The sequence below is a fragment of the Oncorhynchus masou genome, chromosome 13 (genome assembly GCF_036934945.1).
Source record: "Oncorhynchus masou masou isolate Uvic2021 chromosome 13, UVic_Omas_1.1, whole genome shotgun sequence".
Taxonomy (NCBI): domain Eukaryota; kingdom Metazoa; phylum Chordata; class Actinopteri; order Salmoniformes; family Salmonidae; genus Oncorhynchus; species Oncorhynchus masou.
The window spans coordinates 52,408,637-52,429,159 of NC_088224.1; the positions used below are offsets into that span (position 1 = coordinate 52,408,637).

The 20,523-nt window shown below is 47.0% G+C and overlaps 1 protein-coding gene across 4 annotated transcripts in view; it reads right to left on the minus strand.

Annotated features, from left to right (window-relative positions):
* The window catches only part of kmt2a (lysine (K)-specific methyltransferase 2A), a 55,372-nt gene that overhangs the window by 23,211 nt on the left and 11,638 nt on the right, over positions 1-20,523 (minus strand). Inside the window, exons 3-17 of one of the 4 annotated variants that reach the window (XM_064984230.1) lie at positions 15,618-18,997; positions 14,616-14,793; positions 14,136-14,370; positions 13,946-14,010; positions 13,299-13,862; positions 13,000-13,079; positions 11,145-11,384; positions 10,217-10,363; positions 9,417-9,512; positions 9,068-9,188; positions 7,791-7,904; positions 7,266-7,450; positions 5,214-5,387; positions 4,760-4,870; positions 3,042-3,115 (exon numbers count right to left, since the gene is read on the minus strand). In XM_064984230.1, coding sequence (XP_064840302.1) covers positions 3,042-3,115; positions 4,760-4,870; positions 5,214-5,387; positions 7,266-7,450; positions 7,791-7,904; positions 9,068-9,188; positions 9,417-9,512; positions 10,217-10,363; positions 11,145-11,384; positions 13,000-13,079; positions 13,299-13,862; positions 13,946-14,010; positions 14,136-14,370; positions 14,616-14,793; positions 15,618-18,997 — 5,764 coding nt within the window. Of the gene's footprint in view, positions 1-3,041; positions 3,116-4,759; positions 4,871-5,213; positions 5,388-7,265; positions 7,451-7,790; positions 7,905-9,067; positions 9,189-9,416; positions 9,516-10,216; positions 10,364-11,144; positions 11,388-12,999; positions 13,080-13,298; positions 13,863-13,945; positions 14,011-14,135; positions 14,371-14,615; positions 14,794-15,617; positions 18,998-20,523 lie in introns of all 4 variants that reach the window. The other 3 variants (XM_064984229.1, XM_064984227.1, XM_064984226.1) reach the window with 3 other exon arrangements.

Consider the following 20,523-nt stretch of genomic DNA (forward strand, 5'->3'; position numbering starts at 1 on the left):
TCAGAGCGATTGACGTTTGAAACGCTATTAGCCCGCACCCCGCTAACGAGCTTGCCATTTCACATGGTTACACTAGCCTAATCTCGGGAGTTGATAGGCTTGAAGTCATAAACAGCTCAATGTTTGACGCACAACGAAGAGCAGCTGGCAAAACGCACGAAAGTGCTGGTTGAATTAATGCTTACGAGCCTGCTGCTGCCTACCACCGCTCAGTCAGACTGCTCTATCAAATCATAGACTTAGTTATAATATAGTAACACAGAAATACGAGCCTTAGGTCATTAATATGGTCAAATCCGGAAACTATCATCTCGAAAACAAGACGTTTATTCTTTCAGTGAAACACGGAACCGTTCCGTATTTTATCTAAGGGGTGGCATCCATTAGTCTAAATATTCCTGTGACATTGAATGTTGTGTAATGTTATAATTACGTAAAATTCTGGAAAATTAGTTCGCAATGAGCCAGACAGCCCAAACTGTTGCATAGACTCTGCGTGCAATGAACGCAAGAGAAGTGACACAATTTCACCTGGTTAATATTGCCTGCTAACCTGGATTTATTTGAGCTAAATTTGCAGGTTTAAAAATATATACTTCGGTGTATTGATTTTAAGAAAGACTGATGTTCATGGTTAGGTACACATTGGAGCAACGATACGCACCGCATCGATGATATGCAACCCAGGACACGCTAGATAAACTAGTAATATTCACCATGTGTAGTTAACGAGTGATTATGGTTGATATCTTTAAAAAAAATCTAAGTTTAATGCCAGCCAGCTAGCAACTTAACTTGGGTTACTGCATTCGCATAACAGGCAGTCTCCTCGTGGAGTGCAATGAGAGGCAGGTGGTTTGAGCGTTGGACTAGTTAACTTTAAGGTTGCAAGATTGAATCCCCCGAGCTGACAAGGTGAAAATCTGTCGTTCTGCCCCTGAACGAGGCAGTTCACCCACCGTTCCAAGCAGTCATTGAAAATAAGAATGTGTTCTTAACTGACTTGCCGAGTTAAATAAAGATTAAATAAAAGGTGCAAATAAATTGGGGGCAAATCGGTGTCCAAAAACACAGATTTCTGATTGTTATGAAAAATTGAAATCGGCCCCAATTAAAATTGGCCATTCCGGTTAATCGGTCGGTCCGGTTAATCGGCACATCGACTCTGTACAGGTACCCCCAGTATATAGCCTCACTACTGTTATTTTACTCAAGTATTAAAGTAAAAAATATAATTTTTCTTAAAACGGCATTGTTGGTTAAGGGCTTGTACGTAAGCATTTCATTCTAAGGTCAACATCTGTTGTATTCGGCACATGTGAAATGCCATTAGATTAGATTTGATCCCTCCCCTGATTGGAGTAAACTAATGGACAACTACTAAGGCTTCTACATATTATATACATTTTACAGATGCAGTACAGTTTACAATAGTTATGCTGTGTTTGTTTTTAGTCCCATCCTTTTTTCAACTGTGCTGTTTCAAAAGTTCTGAAACTTTCTATTCTTATAGATTTTACATTTTGTGAATTCAAGTAACATCTTTGATAAGAGGGTTATCAGTCAATTGACTGACTTTAAAGAAATTAGCCAACAGGGCTATTTGCAGTTAGTTCCAGGTAAACATTGCAATTCTTCTTCCTGGACCTGCGACCAAAAAGAAGCTGCATACAGACAGTACCAAAACAAAGGATTCTGATCTGGGATGGCTATATCCCATATATCATTACTGCAAGAATTTTGTATAATAATTCAAACTGAAAAATGAAGTTTTGAATCCAGCATTGTTTTGTGTATCAGTTCCAAAACCATATGCCATGAAATCGAAAATCTCTTCAACTCTTTTGCAAACTGTATGGCGCAGCTGTCAATTTTTGGGTCCTTAAATTAAACTAGTATACTTTAATTATCACCATTTTCTTTAGCCAATTTTGGTCATTAATGCAGGGCTGACAGACAAGTTCCTTACTTTCTCCCCCTTCCACCTGCTGGAATTAGTTGGTTGTAATAAGCTAGCTCTTTTACTTACACGGTGAAGCCTTGAATAATGCCCGCTCTGCTGGCTGTTTTTAATACTTTATAAGCCAAGTTGTTGGTAGGGACAGCATCCACTTTGAAAAGCAATGCTTCCCTGAAGCCCTCCTTCCATTGGTGTGCCCCGCAGATTAACGAGTAGACGCCCAATTTGTCCGCCTCATTCTTACAAATGTATTGCACTTTTTCCAAAGTGTTTAATTTACGTTGCTATAGAGGCACACTGGCACGTGTTTATTCAAGCTGGCCAAGCTTTGTGTGGTAGGGTGCAGCAACACTTCCTATGCAACTGCATACTACTATGCCACAACTTGTTTCTTAAATAGTTTTTACCCCGAGTATATGAAGGGTGAGCATGGCTTTTTAATTCCTCACTGTGCAATGCTGACCGCGAGGCTTTGTCGGATTGTTTCCGTAGTTAGGTTTTTTCCCCCAAATCTGCTCTAAAAGTATTATTTAAAAAAATCAAGATGAGTTTTTGATTTGGAAATGTCTTCTTGGGGTGTTCCAAGTTACTATATGCGTTTCTGGCATTGAGAAATAGCTGCTACACGCACTTTAAATATTTAAAATCAACAAAATGGGGTTGGAAGGCAGGACTAAAATCGGTGCTGCTGAAACCGCAGGGCGACCACAGAGGAGTGTTCAAAGCTCATTATGACAAAAGGGACACGGGCTGGCCCCCTTCACACAATGGAAGTGGGAGCATGCACAATTCACGATCTATGGCAAGAAGAGAGCTAAACATTCAGGTGGACTTGGCTCCGAGTGGGTTAGTCAGTGTTTACACAGTCACATAGGGGCCTCCAACACATGGGAGTATCAGACAGTATATTGAAAAGTTAAGTTCACTTAGGATATAAGCTGTATCTTGAGTCATAATCTACTGTAACAATAATTCAGTGTGTCATTTCAACATGAATCATTAATGCGACAGGCAGCATGTGTACCGATCTATTAAGTCTCTTGTGTAATCTCATTGATATGTTGCTGTGCTAAACACTCACTTGGTGGCGAATTTGTGCGTTTCCCAGAATCTGGACTCCTTGACTTTGAACCAAGGGAATACGCGCTCCATTTGCTGCAACAGAGAAGGGGAAAATAGACGTTAAAGACCCACTGCAGTCAAAAACCTGAGTTGCATGTTTTCTACACATTTCTCCACTATGAGGTTGTAGTAATACTGTGAAAATTATGAAAATGCCCTTTTAGTGTAAGAGCAGTTTGAAAAGACCAGCTGAAATGTCAGCCTGTTTTGGTGGGATGGAGTTTTGGCCTTCCATGGTGACGTCGCCATGCGGTAAATTAGTTCATAGACCAATAAGCGTTCCAAACCGCTCTGCCAATAACAGCTCATTTTCAGTTTTCCCTTCCCCACTCAGACCACTGACATTGATAGCCAAATTCTTGCTTGAGAAATTGCCCTTTGCTAAGAGGCTATTTTTATTTCTTTTTTTTTAACCATTTTAATTGAAAAACACAGTAAGGAACTTCAATTGTTAAACAGAAATGATTTAATATGGAGATAAAAAACATACATTGGGCCCTTAAAAAAAAGAAGGTACAGTCTCAGACCTGGGCATTTTTTTTAAATAGTTTAAGAATATAAACTTAAACTGTGTCAAGAGCTTAGCACCACTGTCTTAACATAACCCAAAATGACTCAAATAGAAACAAACAGCTAGAGCTTCATCCCAAATGACACCTTACACCCGACATAGTGCACTACTTTTGAAATCAGGGTGAATACTAGTATACTGAAAAATATAAATGCAACATGTAGGTCCCATATTTCACGAGCTGAAATAAAAGATCAGAAATATTCCATATGCACAAAAAGCTTAATTCTCTCATTGTGCACAAATTTGTTTTTATCCCTGTTAATGAGCATCTCATTTTCAAAGATAATCCATCTACCTGACAGGTGTGGCATATCAAGAAGCTGATTAAAGAGCCATTATCATTACACAGGTGCACCTTGTGCTGGGGGCAATAAAAGGCCATTCTAAAAAATGTGCAATTGTGTCACACAACGCCACAGATGTCTCAAGTTGAGGGAGTGCGCAATCGGCATGCCGACTGCCAGAGAATGCCAGAGAATGGAATTTTTCCCTACTGACTCAAACGTCGTTTCGAAAATTTGGCAGTACGTCCGACTGGCCTCACAACCGCAGAGCAGGTGTATGGCGTCATGTGGTCGAGAGGTTTGCTGATGTCAGCGTTGTGAACAGGAGTGCACCATGGTGGCGGTGCGGTTATGGTACGGGCAGGCAAAAGCTACGGACAACGAACACAATTGCATTTTATCGATGGCAATTTGAATGCACAGAGATACCGTGGCGATATCCTATGGCCCATTGTCGTGCCACAATCAACAGCCTGATCAACTCTATGTGAAGGAGAGGTGTCGCACTGCATGAGGAAAATGGTGATCACACCATATGACTGGTTTTCTGATTCAAGCCCCTACCTTAAAAATAAAAAAAGGTAACTCTGACCAACAGATGCATATCTGTATTCCCAGTTATGTGAAATGTATAGATTAGGGCCTGATGAATTTATTTCAATTTAATGATTTCCTTGAGAGTTAAATAAAGGTTAAATAAAAATTAACTCAGTAAAATCTTAAATTGTTGCATGTTGCATTTATATATTTCTTCAGCATACTACTGAAGTGGAGCCTGAGCAAGCTCGCTGTAGGCCAATTCCTGTTGGCTCTCCTCACCCGGATAAAGAAGGACTTGACCATGCTATTGGCTTTCCTGTTCTCTGGCTGCCCGCCGTCTGAGTTGATGGCCATCTGGATGATCTTCACGACGTCGTCACTGAACTCAAGCTGAAAGGAAGGAGAAAACGCCGCACTGAGTGAGTGACACACTGCCCTCCATCTCATCCCTCTCTCTGACAGTGAACTGCATTTGAACTGAGTGAAGAGAGCTCCCCGGGGGATGAGCATTCATGCCACTACTCAGGTGTCTGTGGATAACGTGACTCTGCACTCATCCAAACATAGCTCCTGTTCTCACACAATGCTGGGCGGATGGGAAGAAAGGATTGAAACGGACTGCGACAACAGTCTGCAAATATAAAAAAAACACTTTTTCGGGGCAGTTGATTGATTGCGTTTTCAAAGTGCCAGGTTGTGAGATCACGTGAGTGGGATGTGATTTTAGACTCACCACAGACTTGTAGCGCCCGGTGGCCAACTTCTTCTCCACCGACTCCAGGTCGAGGGGGGAGTCGTTGGGGGGCTTGACCTCGGTCAGGACCGGGGGGTCGGGCCCCTCGGGGGAGCGACGTGTGGGTAGACTCTCCTCCGTCTCAGGGTTCAACTCAGGTGGCTTCATCACAGCCTAAAGAGAGCGAGAGATGGAGATATAGCGGGGTGGGGGGGGTGGGGACAGTCAAATGACAAAATACATCTGATCCATTTGTCCATTTGCTCTCCTAACACAGACATAGAAAGAAAATATGTACAGTGCCAAGAAAAAGTATGTAAACCCTTTAGAATGATCTGGATTTCTGCATAAATTGGGTCATACAATTTGATCTGATCGTCATCTAAGTCACAACAATAGTCTGCTTAAATTAAAAAACACACATTTTATTTTTCTGGTCTATATTGATTCTACATCATTTAAACATTCACAGTGTAGGTTGGGAAAAGTATGTGAACCCCTTGGCTAATGACCTCTCCAAAAGCTAATTAGAGTCAGGAGTCAGCTAACCTGGAGTCCAATCATTGAGCCGAGATTTGACATGTTGGTTTGAGCTGCCCTGCCATATAAAAAAACAAACAAAAATATTTAAGTTTGCTATTAACAAGAAGCATTGCCTATTGTGAACCATGCCCCGAACAAGAGATATCAGAAGACCTAAGTTTAAGAATTGTTGACTTGCATAAAGCTGGAAAGGGTTACAAAATCTCTAAAAGCCTTGCTGTTTATCAGTCCACAGTAAGACAACTTGTCTATAAATGGAGAAAGTTCAGCACTGTTGCTCCTCTCCCTAAGAGTGGCCGTCCTGATTACTGCAAGAGCACAGCGCAAAATGCTCAATGAAATTAAGAAGAATCCTAGAGTGTCAGCAAAAGACTTACAGAAATTTGTGGAACATGCTAACATCTCTGTTGACAAATCTATGTTATGTAAAACACTATACAAAAATGGTATTCATGGGAGGACACCACGGAAGAAGCCACTGCACGTCTGAAGTTCGCAAAAGAGCATCTGGCAAAATATTCTGTGGACAGATGAAACTAAAGTTGAGTTGTTTGGAAGGAAGGAAAACACTATGTGTGGAGAAAAAGGCACAGCACACCAACATCAAAACCTCATCCCAACTGTAAACTATGGTGGAGGGTGCATCATGGTTTGGGACTGCTTTGCTGCCTCAGCTTGCCATCGACAAAAAATGAATTCCCAAGTTTATCAAGACATTTTGCAGGAGAATGTAAGGCTATCTGTCCTCCAATTGAAGCTCAACAGAAGTTGGGTGATGCAACAGAACAACAACCCAGAACACAGAAGTAAATAAAAACAGAATAAAATACGACTTCTGAAGTGGCCCAGTCAGAGTCCTGACCTCAACCCGATTGAGATGCTGTGGCATGACCTCAAGAGAGGTTCACACCAGACACCCCAAGAATATTACAAAACTGCTTCGGTTCAGAAAAGAGGAATGGTCAAAAAAACCTGACTGTTGTGCAGGTCTGATCTGCAACTACAGAAAACGTTTGTTTGAGGTTATTGCTGCCAAAGGAGGGTCAACCAGTTATTAAATCCAATGGTTCACATACTTTCTCCAACCTGCACTGTGAATGTCTACACGGTGTGTTCAATAAAGACATGAAAACTTAGAAATGTTTGTGTTAATAGTTTAAGCAGACTATTTGTCTATCGTGGTGACTGAAATGTTATATGACCAATTTATGCAGAAGTCCAGGTAATTCCAAAGGGTTGACATACTTTTTGCCACTGTTTAATCTGTTGGGCCAGGTGTTTCTCCCTGGTCATGCGACCAATACAGGACAAACTCTAGGCCCTAGTTATAGCCGACATTCCAGTCCCCAGAGTTTTTCCTGACCCCTGTCACATAAGCAGGAAAAAAAAAAAAACTTGGCTAGGTTACACCCCATAACCAGAGCTTTAAGTCTTTCCCTGGCGAAGTTACATGGTCAGGAAAAACTCCTGGCCCTAAACATGCAACCCGATATCCCCTTCTCTCCTCACCTGTCTGTAGCGGAGCAGGTGCGTGGAGGTGCGGGAGTTGAGCAGCGCGGTGAGTACCCGGCGCACCAGGCCCTGCAGCTCCTTCTCCAGGGCCGTCCTCCACTCGGCCGGCTGGCGCTTCGTACAGCTGGTGCAGGTGTAGGCCACGCTCTCTGGCAGATTGGACAGCAGCTCGTACATCTCGTCTGGTCGTGGGAGACAAGGGAGCAGAGAGGGAGGTTGACTTTTTACACTCATTTATCGGTCAATTCTCAGTATCAAAAAGTGTTGACAACAGATCCATGCCGAGTATGACTGCATAAAGGAATTTTACAGGTGTTTTTGGGTATATCAACAGAAATTGAAATTGATATCAACACATTTAAATATAATAAACCTAAGTAATGAACATATAGCAGCCAAATGAGAGAACAATGCCGGGTTCAAATCTGTATGACATAACAGGGGAGGTGATAAAAAACAGACAGACTGAAAGATGCCATTGTTTCCAGTGAGTCGAGTTGTGAAACAAGAGTGCCCGCTAACCTGTGAGGTTCTCACACTTGGAGTGGACCCAGTGGTCGCACCTCCCACACTGCATCATCTTGCTGTCGTAGTCGTCGTCGTCATAGCACTTATCGCAAAGGGGGCAGAAGTTACCTGGAAAACACAAGTCGTTGGGTCTTAGAAAAAAGAATCTCTCCCCCCAAACCCTACTCAACCCTTCTCATAGTAGAGGAGACAGATGCCAGGGCCGTGTTCTTTAGGGACAAAACTGACTGAAACCAGAAGGGACTACCTGGACTTTGCCGACTAGAAACATTGTTTTCTGTAGCAAAACATTTTATATATCGGTGTGTCTCCTAATGAATGCTTTTGACATTTTCCTTGGTCAATTACAGATGTAGACAGTGAGGCAATAGCCAGAGTACTGTAGAGCTACATCCTTCTACATTACTTGAGACCAGAGGTCTCAATTTGGTCGCATTTGTGACAAAATATTTTGCTGTGCGACCATGAGTTTTATTTTGGGAGCACTGTGTGACTTATCATCTCCCAGAAAAATAGTTGTTGTAATGACAGGGCTTCGATGTATTGTTGTTTCCAAGTGCCCTAGAGAAACTAGCGAGTGCACATTCGTTAGCGTCCTGGTTGAAACACTACTACAGCGAAAACGGCTTGCCTCTAAGCCCAACCAGGTCAAGAGCTGACCCATATTAAATGGTGCAACATTTTTACGTTCCTGTCGCAGCTCGCCGAGACCGCATTACACATTCATAAACTATGTCTTGGGCAGTTCTAAAAGTAGTCACGGGTGGACGTGGTTAACCATTTGTTTACACTTTGGCTAACAACCTGGTTGAGGGGGAGGTGGGGGGAGGCACAGAAAGGAAAAGGGATAGCTTCTTCAGGACGACAATGATTGACAGATCTCTTGCATGTTGTCATCACAAACCTGACGTTTTAAAGAGACAGTACCATTTTCAACGTAATGCATCACAGTAGGAAGAGTTATTTTACACAATGTAGAAACCTAATATTCCACAAAAGACTACTTTCAATGACAGGTATTCATATCAATGTTTAAGCTTTTATAATAAACAAAATATGTATTTACAGTGTTACATATTCATTTCTGGGGCAAAAAAAAAAAAAAGTGCTTCAAAAGTATCTCAAATTTATATAGGCCCAACACAGGCTATCAATTGTGTAAAACAAGATTCTGGGTGTTCCTAAATTCCATGTGGTGCTCCGAACTTTAATTTGGGAGCACCAGTGTAACCAATATAAAATCATCATTTATGGTCCTGCTTGTGACTCACCTTTAGCGAAAAGTTTGGCACAGTCATGACATAGGGAGAAGTCATGTGACCACTGGGCGTCCCAGGCCTTCCCGGGTTTTGTGGCCCCGCAACTCTTACAGCGAACACACTTGGTGCAGATCTGGACACAACGAGGACACAGAGGGAGAATTCATGACAAACTCATTCAATGACAATTAATGGTTCAACAAAAAGGCAGGCAGTTAACCTTACCCTAAACTTCACCACTTTCAATCTATATGCCTCGCCCTAACCTTGTGGGTCTGCTGGCCAGATGTACACTAACAAAAAAACAAACAAATTTTACTGCTTGGATGAGGGAGCAGGAGAAGAATGGCGTGATGCATACCCAGACCCGTTTCTTCTTGGTGGGTCTGGTGGGATGGTTGGGTCCCAGGCACTCGGGGTGATAGCTGTTTCGGCACGTCTCACACTCCAGAAGTTGCTGCTTGGGGAAGAAGAGGTGGAGAGATGCAAGTTAGCAACCTAACTGCCAATCTTGCCTCACTTTGTAATTAGACAAACATTGAAGCTTGAAATGTAAATCTCTCTCTACCTCTTCGTGGAAGACATTGAATAGAGCCAGACATTACAGGGATAATGATATAGCAAGGCTAGACAAGGGGTGGGAAGTTTTCCTCCCAATAGTGCATACCGAAAGGCCTTCATCATGATATTGTTACGGTACGTGTCCCAAATGACATCTTATTCAACATTTAGAGCATTCCGTTTTGACCTGGTCTGGTCAAAACTAGTGCACTAAAAAGGGAACAATTTGGGACACATACTTTATTTGTATGGCTCAAAACCCTGATTAGAATGACAAAGAGGAGTAAAACAGCATGATTAAGTAACTAGTTCTGTAATGAATATTTTCTGAAAAGTCCCCGTGGGATATTGGAAAATACCCCCATCTCAATCTCATAACTCAGGAAGATGAGGGCGTGTCATTATGAGATTTCAAAATAACTTGTTGTTTTAGCTTCGTGAATTTACATTCATGCGTTTCTTTCCACAAGCTGGAGACGACACGTCGACTGACGCTACTGATCTACTTCCTAGAAAATGACCAAACAAACAAATACGCAATCTCAAACCGCTAAATAGCCTTTGTTACTCACTGAAATCATTTGAAAGGGAGAGCCTTACTTTAGTCTTCTGGTGCTGGAGGCCACAGGTGTGGCAGAAACGGCAGCGGCGACAACACCAGTTCTCCCACTGCTCCTCCAGAGGGCGCTCAGTCTCCCCCAAGCAGAAGAGATGGAAGGGCTCGCAGCACACCTGGCAGAAGACAAACTGGAGGAGAAGGAGAGGGAGGGAGGCGTGTCGGTGCAGTTCACAGTCAGTGGGGAGTTCAGTCGGTTCCAAATGAATAAAAATGGGTACTGAAGTGGGATGTGTGGATATAAAAAGGCTGTGTGTGAGAGAGGCATTATTCAGACACTTTGAACTGCCTGAAGACTACCACTATGGGTCTAAACCATGTGGCCTGTGTGCCATCTGAGTGTTTGTTGCTGTATACTACACAGTATATTAGGGTATTTAGATATTCCGACGGTATGATTATCAATACCCTCACTGGGGCGTTCTACACCACTGCTTATAACTAACTATAAGTTAACTAAGATGTGCCAAATAGATTCTATCTAGCTCAGGGCTCCAGCTATGCATTTGGTTTGCCAACTTGCTAGCCAAGTGGTTAGATGGCAAGATCAAGCTTCTTGGTTACAGCAGAGACAATCAATCCCCTCCTGGATCAAGAATCTCCTCCTACCTAAATTGTTTTGGTAATACCGTATACTGTATAGAATCTGTATGTAAATCTGAATACCTTCCAAACCCATTCGTAGCCTTTGATATGTCATAGTGGGCCCGCTGGTGCTGTCCGGTACAACCCTGTGATAGACTAGCAACCTGTCCAGGGGGTGTACCACCATGTTATGTTAGAGGACTAGCTCACTTTATTAAATTGTTCTTTTGAAATAAAGAAGCTCTCCTTTTCCCTCATTTTGAGAGTGAGGCCAACCGGTCCTCACCTTGAGAGAGAGAGAGCTTGCAAGAGGCGCCCGTGACTCACCTCGACGTTGCCACTGCTGGCACAGAGGAAGCAGACGACCCGCGGGGTGATTGGCACGGAGGTGAGGAGGCCGAGGCCGCCCGTGGCCCAGACGTTTTCCACGTCATGGTCCTTCTTAAAATCCACTCTGATTCTGTGCACTCCGTCGCAGGGCACTTTCTGCTTGGCGGTGCCCCCAGTCGAGGGAGTGCTCAGCAAGTTTAAAGTACTGCTCTCAGGTTTGTTGGCCAACGGCTTCTGCTGCTGGGGAGGTAGAGGAGAGGGGTCAGGGATGAAGGCCAAGTGACATGCATGGGACTTATGGAATATAATTGTATATCACTTAATTGCCCATCCAAAGATGGGACATTTATTTGCCTTTGGCAACGCCTTACAAAAACAAATCATGTCATAAAGGGAACTGCAGAATAGGGCTGTGGCGGTCATGGAATTTGGTCAACCGGTTCTTGTCATGCAAAAGATTGCCCGTACACAGTAACTGACCGTTAACAGAAACACATCTAACATTTCCAGGCCTCCACGCCACATACAAGCAGCTGATGCACATCTTTGGAACATCAACATTGAAGAAATTCTAATAAATGTATTTAAAAATGTACACCAAGACAATAAATCCATATTTCTTTTTTAGGCAGGTCTAAAAGAACCATTATGATATGAAGAAACTGCATTTCAGAAGAAGATGAGTTGGCCTACTGTATGTTTTCTGGCTACGCACCATACCGTAGGATGTAGGCTTGTTCATTTAGCAGACAATATATGCTTTCTGCCGGTTCTCATAACTACCTACCTGGTCAAAAGATTTAGAACACCTACTCATTCAAGGGTTTCTTTATTTATACTATTTTCTACATTGTAGAATAATAGTGAAGACATCAAAAACTATGAAATAACACGTATGGAATCATGTAGTAACCAAAAAAGTAAAAAGTTACCAGACTCAGAAATTGCAGCCCAAATAAATGCTTCACAGAGTTCAAGTAACAGACATCTCAACATTAACGGTTCAGGAGGCGGCTATGTGAAGCAGGTCTTCATGGTCTAAGAAGAGACTTGCTTGGGACAAGAAACACGAGCAACAGACATTAGACCGGTGGAATATATCCTTTGGTCTGAAGTCCAAATTTGAGATTTTTGCTTCCAACCGCCGTGTCGTTGTGAGATGCAGAGTAGGGGAACGAATGATCTCCACATGTGGTTCCCACCGTGAAGCATGGAGGTGGTGGTATGACGGTGTGCTTTGCTGATGACACTGTCAGCGATTTATTTAGAATTCAAGGCACACTTAACCAGCATGGCTACCACAGCATTCTGCAGCTAGTAACCAAAAAAAAAAAAAAGTGACAATCAAAATATATTGAACACTTTTTTGGTTACTACATGATTCCATGTGTTATTTCATAGTTGTTAAATTTTCACTATTATTCATCTACAGCGTAGAAAATAGTAAAAATAAAGAAGAATGAGCAGTTGTGTCCAAACTTTTGACTGGTACTGTGTGTGTGTGTGTGTGTGTGTTTTTTCACTCAGTTTCAATCGGCTGTTGAACTTCATCCTTCAAATGAATCATCCCCAGTGAGGTGAGTTTTAAAAGCATAATACTGTTTTGATGATAAGTGTTTGTGATTTTTGATTGCATTTGCATTGATGTCAGAGTGGTTAGATGGCCCCGAGTATCGGGCCATTAGCAACCTGATGGTTGTTAGCGAGTTATGCACTCAGGACTTGCGTTGGTAGTACCTAAGAGGAGATTACCGTGACTCAGGTGTCACATGGAATTTTACTGCGGTCATGACTCATGACTGCCGGTATGGCGGTAAGACAGTCACCGCAACAGCCCTAGTGCAGAACATACCTTCTCTTTTGGTTTGGTGGGTTTAGGTGGTGGTGGGACAGAGCGAGATGCCTGTTTCTTCATTTGTTTCCCTTCGGGTGCTGAGGGGACACAGGTTATAAGAGTACCAACGTTAGCTACTATCCCATTTAGAGCAAATCAGTGCTTTAGACCGCATCAAGAGAGAAACTTATATTATTTAATAGTGTTAACAGTTGGATATACTAACGTGCAAGGGAAAACAGCTATATTCTAGCCATTTCAGAAAGGGGTCATCATAACCATTACAATTGGAGATTTCATGCTATGGCTCCTCCTACCCGTGTCTGTGATGGGCGTGGCTAAGCTCTGCTGCTGGGGCTTCCTCTTGGTTTCTGTGGGCGGAGACTTAGAAGCCCCTGCGCCCTCCTTTTTTGCAGTCCCCTGGGTGGGCTGTGGCCTCTGATGCTGCTGTGGTGGCTGCTGGGGCTGGGGTGTTGGTGGGGAGGGGGAGCTCTGGAGTGAGGAGGACGATGAGGAAGAGAAGGAGGAAGGGGAGGAGGGAGGGGTGGGCTGCTGGGGCTTACGTTCCTTCCTACTAGCAGCACCCGTGGGTGCCGGTGCAGGATGTTTCTGGTCTTGCCCAGGGGCGGTGGTGCAGCTGGGGGCCTGGTCGTTTGGGGGGGTAGGGTTGTCGGCTGGGGGGGACTGCAACTGTGGCGGTGACTGTTTTTGCTTCTCCTCACCTGGCTTCGGGGGAGGGGTTACACTCTTTTTGCGAGGGGGCTCCTCCTTCAAAGGGGGCGGGACCTGTTTGAGACTGGGCTCAGTGCTTGTTGGGCCCTTGACGGGGTGTAATGCTTCCTTTTTGTCAGACAGTTTGTTCTTCTTCTTGTATTTTTTGCCTGAAAATAAAAAATTATACAATCCCATCAATTACACTGAGAACTGTGAATGACAGACAATGTGGCTTTATGCAGACACAGACCTTTCACTTGCTTCTTGAGAAAAATCTTGGAAGGCATCCACTGCAAGTTCTGACACTTTCGGACCCTGCGACAACATACAAGCATTACAGTCAGTCACATCAGTCAAACATTGTGGCGTGAAATGAGTGAGACTGGGATTATCGCTCAACTCAAGTCAACATAACAGGATTCTCAATTTCTCATACACACTTGCAACACTGCTTCTTGATATTGCGGCCCCCGAACTTGGGCTTGTCCAGGCAGTTGGTGCAGACTCCGCAGTCGTCGGGGACCTGGCAGCCGGGACACTGCCTGCAGCGCCGCGACCGCCGCCCTTTCCTGGGCGCCGCCCCTCCCTCCTGGATGATCTTGGTGTGCCTCATCACCGGCTTGATGGGAGGGGACTGGGGCTCCGCCTCCTCTGAGCCCGCCACTGAAGATTTGTCTGGGGGAGGGGGGGGATTCACAGCATAATATGGTGACGGATCGAAAAAAGGTCCCAAATCGAAACAGGTAATCACTCTTGTAATGGGGTGCCAGGCCAGGAACATATGAAACAGAATGAGATACGGCCCTTTATCATCAAACGCCACAACTTTGATTTGTCGGAGGAGCATTTGATTATGCGAGCGGGTCATACGTCATTACAAATATTCAAAAGGGGGCGTGCCCGTTTAACACGGATCTCACCATCATTCCCCATGGAAGACAGGATCTTCTCCCTCTCCTCCCACGGCAAGGCACTGAGAGTGGGCATGTCGTCGGGGAACACGGCCCGGTTGCGGCCCAGGGCCACAGCGGCGCGCCGACACACGTGCTTGATGCGTGGCCCTCGCACCGACGTCTCCGAAGAGTCGCTCTCATGACTCTGGTGGAGTAAAGCCAAAACAAATCTGCACAGTTAAAAGTCACTTCACTGGCTCGAGATAAAGTGGCCGTATTCTGGGTCTGTGTTTCAATTATTATTAAAAAAAAAACACAAAACATCTATGTTAACTCTAAATCAGTCTCTGAAAGGGGCTACTCTGTAATAGGGCTGTCCCAATACCAGTATTGAGAAGCTATGCAGATTCGTGGAAAGGAAGCAAAGCATGAAGCAGACTTCCATTTCTTGAGGAAAATAGTTATGTTGCAGACACATAGCCTGTTATCGCAGTCACATTTTGTTTATTGTCCAAGCTAAAGACTACCATACAATCATTTCCATACAGCAAAGTCTTGAAGCAGAGTTCAGTCTGCTTCAAGTTCTTTTTGTTTTGGTGGAAAAATCAAATCACCATACTGGTATCGTGACAGCCCTAATCTGTAAACCATCATTCTCAAGGCTCTCTTACCAGTTGACGACAGTCCTCTTAAATACATACACATCTTTCGGGGGTGGTTTTTCTAAAGGAGAATATATTTGTGCACGTCTGTCTACATAATGCATAATGTACAACGTGGTTTGGCAGAATTCCCCTTGAATAAACCCCTTTCAGGGACATTCCTGCTATCAAGTTGCAGTCTGTGTTCAAAACACTCAGTGTTATTGATGGCAGCAAACATTCTCAGAATCATGTCAAATGATTTCATTGTGGTTGTGAGGAGATAGCAAATGAAAAGTATCAAAACCCTTTCCGTGTTAAAGTAAACCAACAGAAATAGCCCAAGTCAGCGGAGAAGAGGCTGCGGGGAAGGAAGAGGGGAACTAACCTGAACTTTAGGATGGTCTGGGGATTTCAGCGACTTGCTCTTCTCGATTTTGAACAACTGCGCTTTGGCCTTCTTCAGCAGGCCTGCCACCCGCTTGTCGGCCACAGGCTGCTTCTCGGCGTGCGCCAGCATGGAGCCCAAGGATGGGACCGCCGGGGGCTTCTTGCTGACGGTCTGTCCCGGGGGAAGGCCTGCCTGCTGGGCAGGGACACATGTTGTTTTCTCCTTCTCCCCAAGTTCAGCCTCTGGCCCCCTCTCCGAAGGCCGGGTCTTTTTGGAGGCGCGGCCCTTGGTCAAGATAAGGGGGATAGAGGAGTGGACTGCAGCCCTTTCTACAGGTGATGCCTCTGTACCCGAGTCCACGGGAACAGACTTCTTCCTACCAGGTGTCTTTTTAGGAGCGAGGGAGGTCAGAGACTCCTCCCCTTCCCGCCCCTCCCCGGCAAACAGGCTGGGTGTCCTATTGGGAGAGGCGTCTGGAGTGGACGCCTTGCCTCTCCTCTCCCAATCTTTTCTGCCCTCCCTTTTGTTCTCTTTCTCACGCTCTCTGCTTTTCTCGGTCTCCCTTTCCTTCTCCTTGACAGGAGCAGAGTCCCGGGAAGCAGAGGCGCTCCTCTCTCTCCCTCCTTTCCCAGCACCGCGGCCCGTCTCCTGGGGGCTGGAAGTGAAGAGAGAGAAGAGTTGGGAAGAGGAGCAAGAAGCGGAGTTGCCACCCGTACCACCACCACCAAGGCTCCCGGCTGCTCTATGTCCGTCGGAGGAGGAAGGTCCGTGTGTGGAGTGGCCCAGGGGGCCCGGTGAGAAGGAGCTGAAAGCAGCAGGCGTTAAGGCACTAGTGGGCAGAGAGCTGAGGGAATTACTGGTGCTGCTGGCACCAGTGGAGATGGAGCCTGTCAGCACAGACGGTTCAGAGGGACCTTTTCCGGGCGGGGCCCCTGGCTGGCTGCTCCTCGTGGTCATGGAGTGTGAGGGGGACCGGGGTTGACCTCGCAGGGGTCCCGGGGTCGTCCTCTTCTTGCGTCTCACCGACCGGCCCGACTTGGGGGAGGACTGGAGGGGAGAGAGCGATCCCGGGCTGCTCCCCGATGACGACTGCAGGGTGACCGACTCAAAGATGCGCGAGTGCGCCTCGCTGGGAGTGAAGCGCGGGGCGCGCAGCAGGGGGCTGCGCTTCTGGAGTGGCGACTCGAAGCGGGACGAGGGGTGCTGCTGGTGGTGGTGGTGGTGATGTAGTGGAGAGAACAGGCGGGTGCCCGCCCCTGTCCCACCGCCTGGCGCCGGGTAACCCGCTGAAGCAACCGCCCCGGTACCAGCGCCATGGGGCATTAGACCCACGTCTTGAGCCGTGAGAGGTGGAGGGCGGAAGTTGTCGAAGATAGGCTTGCGGATAAGGCCCTCCTTGGCATACTTAGCGGAGGAGAAGTACTGCTGATCGGTGCGAGACCGAGATGTCCAGCGGAAGGTGGGCTCTCTCAGGATGGACCTGCGCTTGTCCTGCAGGCTGGAGAGCACCAATGACTGGCCCTGGAGAAACAGGTGGGGCAGGATCCAAGGAGAGTGGGGGTGATGCTCCGCTGTGTTGGAGCCTGACTGGGCCTGCTGCGGGGAGCTAAGGAGAGGGGGGGGCGGGGGGGACGAAGACGAGGAGGCGGCGGAGGCGGCTTGTTGAGAGTTGGACATCAAAACTCCCGTGGCCGGGCTGATGATAGCCTTCTTCCCTCCGGTGACCAGGCTGCTTCTTCCCCTTGCCCCAAGGCTGCCCCTGCCCACACCCTGCCCTCTGCGGCCCCTCCGGCCCCGCTCAATCAGAACACGCTGCTCCGGCTCGGGCTCTGACGGATGCCTGGAGGAGTGCAGCATGTCTCCCTCCCTCTCTCCCTGGGAGGATGGGGAGTGGTCTCGCTCGTCGTCATGCTCATCCGGCTCGGACAGGGCCTGAGTGCCCTCCGAAGCCTGGGAGTCGCACGACGAGTCATCCAGACTGGGGCTGCTGGATCGGGACGACTCACCCGACGAGAGCTGGGAGGAGTGCAGGGACACCGCGCTGGAGCCACACGAGGCGACACTGCTGCTGAAGCGCCCATTGCTGGTGCTGTTGTTGCAGCTGTTGTTGAGCAGGCTGGCCGCCACGGCCGTGGCCCTGCTGGGTGTGACAGTGGGAGGTGGGGGAGGGATGGTGTCAACCGGAGCTGCGGTCACAGCTTTAGCAGCGGCGGCGGTGACTGCAGCTGTAGACGCCCGCATGGGGGAGGCCGCCAAAGCGGGATGGGGGGCAGCGACGGGGGGCGGAACAGCATCTAACCGTGCCATCTTCATGTGGGGGTGAGAGGCGCCGAAGCTGCCTTCGTCCTCGATGAAGCGCTTTGGGGTTTTAATGATGCGCAGCGAGACAGTGCTCACCACGGGCATGATGAACTGCCTGATGTTCTTCAGCTGCGTTCTCCTCCTCCTCCGGATGCCTGCCTCCATGGCTGCTGCCCCTTGGCCTCCTATGGCAACCACCTCCTTCTCTAACAGTTTTTTTTTCTGCGCACCTTTCTTGGCGCGCTGAAGCAGCTGCTTGGCGATTGCGGCGTCAGTGCGTTTGGAGGGGGGAACGATGCGCACGGGCTTGATGTGGCGAGGGCTGGTTCTCAGGTTCAGTGGCCTGCCCAGCTTGGAGGGAGAGGATGAGGGGAGCGGGCTAGAGGAGCTGTGGACGTCGGGGCCGTCGTCCTCCTCAGCAAAGTGGGACGCCCTGAGCTTAGACTGCTGTTGAGGAGTGTGGGGGTCCGCATCTCTGTCCCGGCGGACGCTGAAGGACTTTTGTTTGGTTTCCTCTGAACAAGAGGCCTGGGCAGCAGCAGCCTCGGCTTTGAGGCGCTCGGCAGATGGAGGCCGTCCTCGCCTGCGCCGGGGCACGCCGGGCACCGGCACACACTTCCTGGCGATGGCCTTGAGTGGGCTCAGTTTGACCTCCCGCAGCCGCTTCAGTTTGGTCACCTTGGACTCGCGGCTCGCTTTGGGAGGCTTGGCCTCTGTGTCGTGCTGCTGCACGGAGCCCAGGGGCGTTCTCTTTGTGGCTTTCCTCTCCTCGTCTCGGTCCTTGCGGTGTGTAGTTGTGGAGCTGTGCTCCTGCCCCACCTGCCTGCTGTCATTGTCTGTATGGCTGCCGGCCTGCAAACTTCTCTGGGTGCCAGAGGCCGGCGGACGGCCTCTCCTCTTCTCTCCAGAGCCAGGCGGCCTCCCGGGCAGCCGCTTGGCCTTCTCCACAGGCCACTCCTGGCCCTCGGGTTTCCCCGAGGAAGGCGAGGGGGAAGGGCCGGCGCCTGCAGGCCCTTTCTGTGCAGTCAGGGCCCGCGGGGGTCGGCCTCTGGGCTTCTTCTCCTGCGTGGGAGTAACTGGTACAAAACAAAAATAATGGGTTTCAAATAAGTGGGGCTACTTCTACTACTTTTGCGAGAGAGATATATACACACACACACAGAACTAAAAGTATGTGGACACCTACTTGTCAAACATCTCATTCCAATATCTTGGGCATTAAAAGGAGGTTCTGCTCAGCGACTTTCTCTATTCAACCTGACAGAGCTTGAGAGGGTCTGCAGAGAAGAATGGGAGAAACTCCCAAAATACAGGTGTGCCAAACTTGTAGTGTCATACCCAAGAAGACTCGAGGCTGTAATCGCTGCCAAAAGGAGCTTCAAAGTACAGAGTAAAGGGTCTGAATGCATGTGTAAATGCGGTATCAGTTAATTTTTTTATAAAATGTGCAAAAATGTCTAAAAACCTGTTTCGCTTCATCATTATGGGGTATTGTGTAAATTCCCAAGGATTTAAAAAATATATACATTTTAGAATAAGGCTGTAACGTAAGAAAATGTTGAAAAAGTAAAAGGGGTCTTTATACTTTCCGAATGCACTGTATACACACACACACAAAAGTATGTGGACACCGCTTCAAATTAGTGGGTTCGGCAATAATGGCTCAGCCACGAAATGGTAGGCCACACAAGCTCACAGAATGGGACTGCCAAGTGCTGAAGCGTGCAAAAATCAACTGTCTTCGGTTGCAACACTCACTACCAAGTCGCAAACTGCTTCTGGAAGCAGCATCAGCACAAGAACTGTTCGTCGAAAGCTTCATGAAATGAAATTTTCCATGGCCGAGCAGCCACACACAAGCCTAAGATCACCATGTGCAATGCAAAGCGTCGGCTGGAGTGGTGTAAAGCATCGCCGCCATTGCACTCTGGAGGACTGGAAATGCGTTCTCTGGAGTGATGAGTCACACTTCACCATCTGGTAGTCCGATGGACAAATCTGGGTTTGGCGGATGCGAGGAGACCGCTACCTGCCCGAATGTATAGACACTGACAGTTGTGGGTGCATTGCATGATATATTGTCGTCTCTACCTTCTTGCTGTTGTCCGTGCCCAATAATGTTTGTACCATGTGCTGCTGCCATGTGTTGCTACCATGTTGTCGCTACCATGTTGTCATGTGTTGCTGCCATGCTGTGTTGTCATCTTAGGTATCTTTATGTCGTGTTGTCTCTTGCCATGATGCGTGTTTTGTCCTATATTTTTATTCTAAACCCAGCCCTCGTCCGGGCGGGAAGCTTTTTGGTAGGTCGTCATTGTAAATAATTTATTCTTAACTGACTTTAAAATAAAGGTTAAATAAAATAGAAATAGTGCCAAATGTACAGTTTAGAGGAGGAATATTGGTCTGGGGCTGTTTTTCCATGGTTTGGGCTAGGCCCCTAAACAGTACAGCATACAAAGACATTCTACACAATTCTGTGCTTCCAACTTTGTGGCAACAGTTTTGGGAAGGCCCATTCCTGATTCAGCATGACAACGCCACCGAGAACAAAGCGAGGTCCATACAGAATTTGTTTGTCAAGATCAGTGCGGAAGAACTT